Source organism: Phoenix dactylifera, unplaced genomic scaffold (assembly GCF_009389715.1).
Source record: "Phoenix dactylifera cultivar Barhee BC4 unplaced genomic scaffold, palm_55x_up_171113_PBpolish2nd_filt_p 000283F, whole genome shotgun sequence".
Taxonomy (NCBI): Eukaryota; Viridiplantae; Streptophyta; class Magnoliopsida; order Arecales; family Arecaceae; genus Phoenix; species Phoenix dactylifera.
Window position 1 is genome coordinate 122,740 of NW_024067767.1, and position 10,137 is coordinate 132,876.

Below are 10,137 nucleotides of genomic sequence, written 5' to 3' on the forward strand. Positions count from 1 at the left end.
CATATTTGATTAAATTGTACATAGTTGAGAAAGGGTAGACGGTTATGGTTAATTGTCACTTGTTCAGAATCCCAGCTGTGGATGAAGTTCTACGGTACTGAATTAGTCTTGATTACTGCAGAGTCTGTATGTTACAACTATAATTGGGGGGTGAGGAACATCAAGCTGTCTCAAATGAAATCTTAAAGCTTCTTTACAAACTCAAATTGGTAAGTCCAACAACTTAACCCACTAGCTTTTCCCAAAAAAGTGATCCCGGTGATAATTCATAAAATGCATTGATGGAAATATAAATTTTTTAAGTTACGGAATAAACTAAATCCAATAATCATTCAGAACTCAGTAATATCCATAATTGTTCAGTCTACTCCTGTGTTTGGTTGATATGAAGCTTTGAAACCCAGAAGTTGAGTTGCTCAGCCACACATTCTGAACCTGTTGACCCATAGGAACAGAACTTCTTCACTGAACTTTCTGCTCCGAGATATTCATAGACATTCTCCTCAAAAATAGGATTTATGCTCCGTAGTTGATCAAGGGTAAGATCTGAAAGCTGGCAGTTCCTTGCAATGCACAGAGCAACAGACCTTCCAACTATTTCATGAGAAGTTCTGAATGGCATCCCCTGCACAACAAAAGACAAAGGTATGAAAAACCGGCAAGGTGAAAAAAACAAAAAACAAAAAAAAGAGGGAAATCTAGCAACATGAGCCCTTGTGTAGATAAACTAATAAAATATAAAGGATCGATCATATCCAATCTTGCAAACAATAATCTAAGACTCAAGATCCGTAATCTCGATACTAGGTAACATACCAATACGTAGCCGGATCAGTTCAGTAGGGTATATACCCCAACTACGACAGCTTCCGACCTTTTTTCTCAACTTTTTATCATAGTACTGTCTGAACCAAACCATACATACTGGTATGGTATGGTATGGATCTCAATTTTGGACGGTACCAGGCGGTATGGTACAATTCAGCTTGGTACGAGTTGGTACGGGATGGTTCGGAGTCTGTACAAACTTGACTCGTGTTTTCGTGCTGGTTCCGCCCGATACAGGTCGGTACGTCTCAAGTCGGATGGTTCGGAGGGTACAACAAATATTGCTAAGACTTAATGCCAGGCAGCTTTTTCATGGTGTGACAATTTGAATTTAACAGTAATTTTAGATTATTGAATTCTAAATAATCAGAAAATGACTTCCCTCTTCTATTTGCTTCGCCCAATCTATAGACTGTAACTTTCATTTCGTAGTTTGTAACTTTTGATAATTTCTTACTTTGCAGTGTAACTTTCTTTCTTTCAAATAAAATGGGTGGTTTTGCCTCCCTATATATCAAAAGACAAAAAAAAAAAAAACTAGTTTCAGGAACTTGAATAAGCAAATTGCAGTTTTCAGGAACTCAAAAACAAACCTTCCAATAATTTCTCCAAATTTAGTTTAGAGTTCAGTCCCTTAAGCGTAGGAGTACCATATTGTGAACTCTAGAGAAGCTTAAATGTGACTGCTGTGTCAGTGTGAAAAGCAAGGCAAAATTCAGTTTACCTTCTTCACAAGGTAATCTGCAAGGGTTGTGGCATCAAGATGCCCCGCTGGTAGAGCTCTTTCAATTTTTGCATGGTTGAAGGTAATGTTGCATGCAAATTCAGTTGTTACTTCGAGCATTCCTATTATAGTCCTGACACTGTCAAATAGAGGTTCCTTGTCTTCCTGCTCAAGAGAAACCATTTTAATCATCAATTTTAAGCAGCAAAGTTAAAGAGAAAAACGTTCCATCCTTTTAAGGACAAGTGCCAGAATAAACCGACTAATACAAAGCATACTTGGAGATCACGATTGTAAGCTTGCGGAAGCCCTTTGCACAGGACTAGAAGAGTAACAAGATCTCCCACAACTCTAGCAGACTTTCCACGAACAAGTTCCATTGGATCTGGATTTTTCTTCTGGGGCATAATGCTGCTTCCTGTGGATACTGAGTCGCTGGGTGTCAAGAATCCAAACTCCTCTGATGCCCACAAAACCCATTCTTCACCAAGCCGTGAAAGATGAATTGCCGTGATCGAATTCGCCGACAAAAACTCCAAGACAAAGTCACGATCCGATACTGCATCAATGCTATGTAAAACAACAATTTCAGCGAGAGGAATACCCACACTCACATAAAGAATTGGAAGGAATAGCCTATCCATTTTCATTTTTACCCCTTAAAACCTCCTTTCTGTAGCATTAATTTCTTTCTTTCTTTCTTTCTTTTTTGAGACACGTGATCTAGCTTTTATTCTCAAAACACCTTCTTGCATGGAAATCAACAAAGTTTTGATAAAATGATCTCTAGATTTCTTCAAAATATTAGCTAGAGATCTATATTTATTATAAAATAATAATAAACAAAAAGCTAAGCCAACTGAGTAAATGTTGAACATCAGTGTTGGGTGCCAAACATTGATTCTTTTGGAGGCATTACTCTGAATCATGTAATTCCTATTTGTTGGTTTGGCAGCAATTTCAAAAACAAATTAAATCAAAGAAGTATTCTGAAGCCAACAACTGTTAGCTTAGTTGGTTGGCATGTCATGCCTAGGGCTTGCCTCTGAAAAATGCCCAGGGTTCAAATCCAGGGCATTGCTTTTTTTAAAAAAAATAAAAAGAACACTTTGGAGCACCAAAAGCATGAGTAGTGAATCCATCGACTTCGACCAGGTAGTAGATGTGTAGTTACATGTAACTTCAATAAAGAAAACCATTCAAGTATTATTTAAAAAAGATACATCTTAACAACTATGAAAAATCCACAATGAACTCCCATGTGAAAATGCTAGGCAGTTGAAACTGGATATCTGCCAGGTACAGTAAAGATGACAAGTTTGGAAATGGGTATCAACAATCAAGTTAACTATTCAAATGAAGTAAAATATACCTGTTCCTCATGGGAGCAGTAAACCCCAAGGCACTTGAAGTCATGAACCTGTTGATGGGGAGACCAGTACCAGCCAAAGCACAAGCACCAAGGGGGCAGAAATTCATCCGTTCCTTGCAATCAACCAGGCGACCAGCATCGCGTTCAAGCTACAGCATAGCATCACAGGCAATGTAAATTTATCCAGACATTAGTTCTAAGATGCACTGGCATGTCTTTTGATGCATTCAAAATAATCCAAATATTCATATTATTAGTTCTCATTAATCCAGAAGAAACAAAATAGATGCCACATATACATCTTACTGCAAAGAATTGATGCATCAATTATGACACATTAACGGTGGAAGATGTGTTAAATAACAGGAGAAAAATTATGTTTATTTAAGAAATTAACAAGACACCGAAATGATGGTAGCATCAATTATATATGCAACAAATACACATCAGAGCATGCTCATACATGTTTGATTAGAAGGTTATTAGCTCTTTCAAGGATTTAGACCATGTCACTGATTACAGCACAAAACATGCTTCACATAGCTCCAACTGAAGATACTCATTTTAATGGCTGGCCCTAACTGTCCATACTTTTTAAGTCACCAAATGGACTCGCACCAGTTTTATTGCACATGGTTGAGGTCATGGGTACAGTATGCAGTCAGGCAGTAACTGTTTCAGAAAAAAAAAGGCTAACAGATTTAAGTGCAAGCAAAGAAATTCCTATGCAAGTCATTGTGAGTCTTGTCAATGCAAACCTGCCTTTTTTCATGTACCTTGTTAGTAAACTCTTTGCACTCCAACATGTTAAGACAACCTTGAATTTTAGATTCATATAAAGGCAGCTCCACCTCTAACTTCATAACTATAACTTTGTAATATAAATGAAGCCACCCATCAATTTAATCTTCAGGTGTATTATGTAATCGATGATCATGCTGAGCAGTTCATGTAATGAACTACATAATAATTCTGCTCATGCATTTTACTATGCAATGCCTCCTGTTCAGCTCCGCATGAGCCTTCCCACAAATAATATCATCTATCTCAACCTTTCACATAGTTCCAAAGACCAGGCTCATAATGGCATGATCAAGAGATGGTAAAAGCCATAGCACCAGAATATTTTCCTTCTTGAGCTTAAGAACATGATCTTTATTTTTTTTTTTTTATAATATTTGTTTAGGCAGTTGCCAACGTCTTACCTTCTTCCTTTTAAATATTTTACATCTTGTGCTACCATCAAAGAAAACAGAATAAGAAAATCACAATATGAAATAGCTTAGCCCCAGCAAAAAGAGATCACCGCATAGAGTTTAGAGACCCTGGAAGTCAAAAAAACAGAGTTTATACAACAATTCTTTTACCTGTTCAACATATGTTAACAGAAGGTGTTGCAGTAAGACAGGTTGTGCCCTCTGTAGATGAGTGTATCCGGGAACTATCAGTCCTTCATTTTTTAAAGCTAAACTAACCAGCGCCACCTGAAATTACAAGGACCAACTCAGGCTTAATTAAATATAACTTCTGGCATGAACATGTTAAAGAAAGATTGTAGACAACATGAAAATATACAATCCACAGACTTGACCATGAAGCATCATACGATACAGAAACCGGAATGTTTTTCCATAGCAAATCCTTTTGATTGATTTAAGCATAAAAAAGTTAATGGTCTTGGAATTCAGAAATAAGTTCAGAAAATGAAAGAATATTGGCAAGCTTGGTATGTATACTAATCAGAATTTATACTAAAACTTTATAGCATGCCAGAAAAAAGGTTGAGACCATCCAAAAAGCCAATCACATGCATTTTATTATCAGGTTTATTCACCAGGTGCAGCTAATGGCAGCCGATCACTTCAAAAATTGTCAATGATATATCACAGGGTTTAAGATAGTCAAAAACAGTGCAACCCCTTCATATCAAATTACCGCTACTCCCTTCTGGATAATGAAATATATTTGAAATACTATGTACTGGAGGGCCACAAACTAGAAAACTTGGTCAATGATGCTATAGCTAGCAAAAGATTTATAATCATACATACAGTATGTTGACCGGTACATATCATACAAGATGTCGACCAGTATGGGTCCATACCTCAATCCTTGAATCCTTGGTTTGAGGTTTTCAGTCATCAACTAGCATAAGCATTGTAATTTTAAGGAAATGCAATAAAATGAGGAGCATGTAACTAATCTAATGATCTAAAATGTACAATCACTATGCTGTCTCCCAATTCAATTAAGCTAATTAAATTGCTGCCTTGTGAGCCATCTAATATGACATCCCTACTAAATGAAGATTTTCTTTGTTCTCTGCTTCTAATTTGAAATATCATACATTTTGACAGACAAAAAGTTCATATCTTCTAACCTGAAAGCTTCGAACATAACTCCGCATTATGGTATACCTCTCAGATGATTTGTCTTGAAATCATTCCATTACAACACATTGACAAATTAACAAAAAAAGAAAAAAGAAAGGCCACAAAAGAAAGAGAGTAGGGGAAGTTGGTGATTTTTCTACAAAGAGATATTTTGTGGTGATGGTGTTTCTTGGTCTGGGAAGGAAGATAACTCTAGAATATAATTTAAAAGTATGAGAACAGTGCAGTAATTTAAAAGAAACCTGAAGTTGTTTAATGCGTGCAAGAATTTTATCAATGGTTTCCCGACACCACAAGCGAAGATCCGTCACAACTTGATCATTTCGACTTCTTGCTGTGTGGAGCTTTTTTGCAGGTTCCCCAATCAGGTCTGTGAGTGCTGCCTCTATATTCATGTGCACATCCTCCCTATCTGTTCTCCACACAAATTCCCCTGCTTCAATTCTTCTCTCTATCTCATCAAGACCATGTAATATACTGTCTCTATCACTATCAGTCATTAAACCCTGCATTATTATCAGAATTCAGATAACAGAATGCACTTCATGGAACTATTATTATAGAGAGAAGACAGAGAGAGAGAGAGAGAACTGAGAATTACTTAACAAGCACTTTAAGGGTAAATTGCAACTATATGATATCCATATAAACAGATTTCTTTTTTCCAAGGGCTTGTTCTTAAACTTATAAACCTGTTAAAAAATGGAATAAGATTTACAAAATTAAGCATACGACCAACCAAGTGCTCATTGTTTGGTACTTACAGTTTGGATATCTTAACAGATGATAGTTCAGAGTTATACTCTAACTGTAGCATTTTTTTCTCCAGCTGCCCCAATTTATTAAGGGACTTTACAGAAAAGATATGAATTCTAACTGACTTGGCTTGGCCTCTCTCTCTCTCAGTAATTTCATGGAAAAACTTTTTTGGCTTCCTCCACTCTCCCTATTTTGCAAAATCCACAAACCAAAAACAAGCAGGAACTATTTCCAACTCCATCATCCTCAGTTCAACAAGATAGCATGAACGCGTCCTCTAATTTTCCTCATTGACACAATCCATTGCATCAATGTCTCGTTATCTCAATAGTATTGTTTGGATTGCCACATCCGTGTTGGAACCATAATGAATGACCTAAGACATAATTGTCATGGAACCTTCCATTTGCTCAGCCACAAACACATAAAAAAGAATTTTCCCATCAACATCTCTCTCCTTGTAAAGCCCATCACCATCCTCGCATCATAAGTTCACACTGCTCTAGTATGTCAAATCTCCACCAAAACAAGATTTAGTCATAACATTTTGCAAATCAAACCCAAGCACAGTTCCAAACCCCTAATTAGCTCTACCTCAGCCTCAACAAAAAACCTAAATGCTATATATGTCATACTTTTGTACAAAAACACTGCATCAGGGAAATGGGGAGAAACTAAATTTGGAGTATAAAATTCCTGAGATATATCATCGAACACCAAGCGATCATACAGTCCTTGGATAGCGAACCCGAAAAAAAGAAATAAGTGGCACCAATCCAAACACCCAAGAATCCATTGGGAGAGAAAGGGAAGCACCTGGTGGGCGAGCATGGCGGCGTGCGCCCGGCTGCCCATGATGTCGTGCTTGTAGAGCTCCTTGTCGAAGGAGACCGACTCGCTGAACCGCTCGACGGCGTCGGTGACGCTATCCTCGAAGCGCCCGCCCCAGAGTTTGTCCTCCTTGGGTTTCTTGGGCTTCTGCTCCGTGGAGGCCATGGCCTCGGACGCGGCCGCGAGCCGCCACCCGCGGCCAGGGAGGAGGCGGCGAGAGGCGTCAAACAGGGGGAGGCGGCGCGAGCGTTGGCTGGGTACGGGGGGAAGGATGGGATGGTGGGGGTGGAAGAGGGATTTCATTACAGTAGAGGAGAAGGCGGAGGAGTAGGACGGCGAGTGAGGGAGCGGCGGCCTTCGAGCGGGGAGAGACGGGGTTTATTTAGCCGGAGACTAGCGTCGCACGTGACACGTGAATGATGTAATTTTTCGTTGGAGAAATATTCATGGAAATAAGATGGTTGTTTTTTGAGGAAAAAAAATAGGATGGATGTGATTTTCTTGAAGATATTGATGGAAGCCAAATTCATTGGGGCTTCTTTTTTTTTTTCTTTCTTCTCTTTCTTCTTATTTTATATGAATCCTTGTTAAAATCTATGGAAACATAGTTGGATAATAAAAAAAAAACATTTTGACATATTTCTTCCTCTTTTACAACTCAATCCCAAAAATACATTCAATAGAGTTATTTAGAAAAATGTAGCCAAATAAAATAGAAATAACTTAGGAAATAACTATGTAATAAGTGTAATTATTTTTAATTCATTTTCAGATTTTAAAATAAAATATAGATTTGTTGGTGAGAACTACAAATGAGCTAGGATATTTGTAGATAACTTGGATTCAATTTGATATGAAGCCAAACAAACGCCTTGTTTGAGGCTTGAAATATAAATGACTCGGAATTAGATATCTTGGGTCACAAGAACAAATAGAATGTTAGGCCTTGCTCGACGATTTTCTTATCTAAAATCATTAAGTCAAGAGTATTCAAGTTTGAACCTTTTAGTTAAGTTGAGCTTCACCATTAAATACCTATTTTATATAGAAATTTAATCCTGTCCACAGTTCAAGATTGAACTTGATAGTTTAGCTCTAAATCACAAGCTGTCCATCCAGTATGGATGGCCTCATCTAAACAAAAATTCTTTTTTGTATATCATATAAACTTGATAAATATAATTCACTTCTTGTGACGTTCTCTTCTCTTGCATAACTCTGTTAAAAGTAAATGAAGTATGCTCATTGAAAGATTAGAGTCTCTATTGTGTCCTTGGATGTATGCTGAAAAATGATTTCGCATGGATGGACAAACGACTCAATAAATATCTGTTATGGGCTAATGTTGATCCATATTATTCTGCATGCCGTCTCATTTTTTTTTTTTTTTTGGAGAAGCGCTTCTATGTAAACTCCACCGAGATGTTGGCACGAGCTGAAGAGTATATGGATCTCCCTCCAAGCCTCTCTTAAGGATCAAATTCAGCTTGAGCTCTGCTATGCTTCATCAAGTTGCAAATGGCACATATGAGTTACTCCAATACCCAAGTGTCGTTCATCATTTTGAAGAGATCCAGACGCAAAATTGAGTGGATTGCAACTTGGAGTTGCATTTGAAAACATGTCATGGGATCGATTTTGGACCAAGCCAGGAGCCTCTTTGTTTTTTTTATTTTTGCTTTATTTTCCCGCAAAAGACCAAGGGGAGGGAGTTGATGGAATGGAACATAATGAAGCGTGTAGGCCTTTGAAAAAACGAAAAGAACTCCCATTGGCTCAATGGATAAGCTGAAATGTTGGGGCCTCGTTAGCCTAATATGGGAATGGGAGATAAGAGATTTAAGTCAAAAAAGACCATGTCTAGGTCCGAGCTTGAGGTGTCCCAACCTACCAAATAATGATCATCTCACAAAGCTCTATCTTTGGGGGAAAAAGATTAAAGCTGAACCTACCCGACCAGCCATGCCACAGGATCCAAGGAATATTTGACTAGGGTCCAGTAGTTCATACCTTTCCATGAATTAAATGATATACTTTGTTCCCTTTTTTTTTAACCCATTCACTGTTGACCAAAAGGACAAGAGGGGCCACCAGGGAAAGATTACTTCTTCCATCCTTCGTCTTATATCATATGGAGAAATTATATCAAGGACTATAGCAATGTAAGCTACTTACAACCACTAAGAAGAATGAGATTGTAATCTAAAGTAGTAGGCATAATTTCTCATGGTTGGGATCAGATAAAGGTGGAGGTGAAGGTCTCAGGTCATTTCACCTTAACAAACTTAACATACATACATACATACATACATACATACATACATATATATTGACTTTTCTTCTGCTTCGATTGCTTGTTGAGTGAGTATTCCCACCTCCTGGTGCTTATGATTTGAGTGCCTTTTAGGGCTCTTCTAGGGAGTGTCAATGACCACTGTGCTCGAAATGCAGAGTACCCTGTTGTGATTGTGAAAGGCCGGCAAACTAAAGCTTGTCTACTTCGCTGTATCTGTGCTAAAGAAGGCAATGCAACAGATGTTGGAGATTTGTAGTTTTTCTAGAGCTAATGAGTTTTGATTCATCTACTTTAAGAGCAATAATCTTTTCCCATATGTTCACCCCTCTGGTTATTAATCACCAATCTCCTATGCCCTTAGCCCCTTACCTATATTCATGGTCACCATATCAATTCATTATTCTCCCTGCAGGCAAGACGGCTTATCGGACAGCAACTGCTGTGTGAAGTTCATTGACTTGGCTTACAATTCCCAGATCCTACTTTCTGTCTCACAAGGCCTTCCATAATTTACCATAAGAATCAAAAACTAAGTCTGCCCAAAATTGTACACAATCCATAAAGATCCAAATCTAAATTCTAATGGGCACAAAGATTTTTTTTTTGTTTGTTTTTTTGCTTGGACGGATGATTTATACAATTCTAGTACAAACTTATCCAATAAGATCAGAAAACAAGTCATAAAGCACTCTGCACAACTTTTCTTCCCCAACTCATGAATGGACATATATGAAGCCACCTAATCTGCGGCCCCGTTTACCTCTCTGAACACGTGGTTAGCTTGGAAAGGAACAAAGAATCCTTTGAGTAGGATTAAAACTGGATGAGCTGCACGCTGGGAGCCCCTCAGGCCAAAAGCTTCCAGAGGTCGGAAGCAAATGAACCAATTGCTTGGTGTAAGCTCCAAATGGATTCGATAGGGTTTTCTAAGATG

General features: G+C 38.0%; 1 protein-coding gene across 1 annotated transcript; it reads right to left on the reverse strand.

Annotated features, from left to right (window-relative positions):
- Positions 1 to 90: 90 nt before the first annotated feature.
- On the reverse strand, positions 91 to 7,296 carry LOC103704649 (argininosuccinate lyase, chloroplastic). Its single transcript, XM_008788020.4, has 7 exons — positions 6,893 to 7,296; positions 5,560 to 5,823; positions 4,292 to 4,408; positions 2,925 to 3,073; positions 1,831 to 2,122; positions 1,553 to 1,717; positions 91 to 625 (listed from the first exon to the last, which is right to left on the reverse strand). The coding sequence occupies exons 1-7, from the start codon at positions 7,208 to 7,210 to the stop codon at positions 365 to 367; spliced, it is 1,566 nt and encodes a 521-aa protein (XP_008786242.1). The 5' UTR covers positions 7,211 to 7,296; the 3' UTR covers positions 91 to 364.
- Positions 7,297 to 10,137: the final 2,841 nt, after the last annotated feature.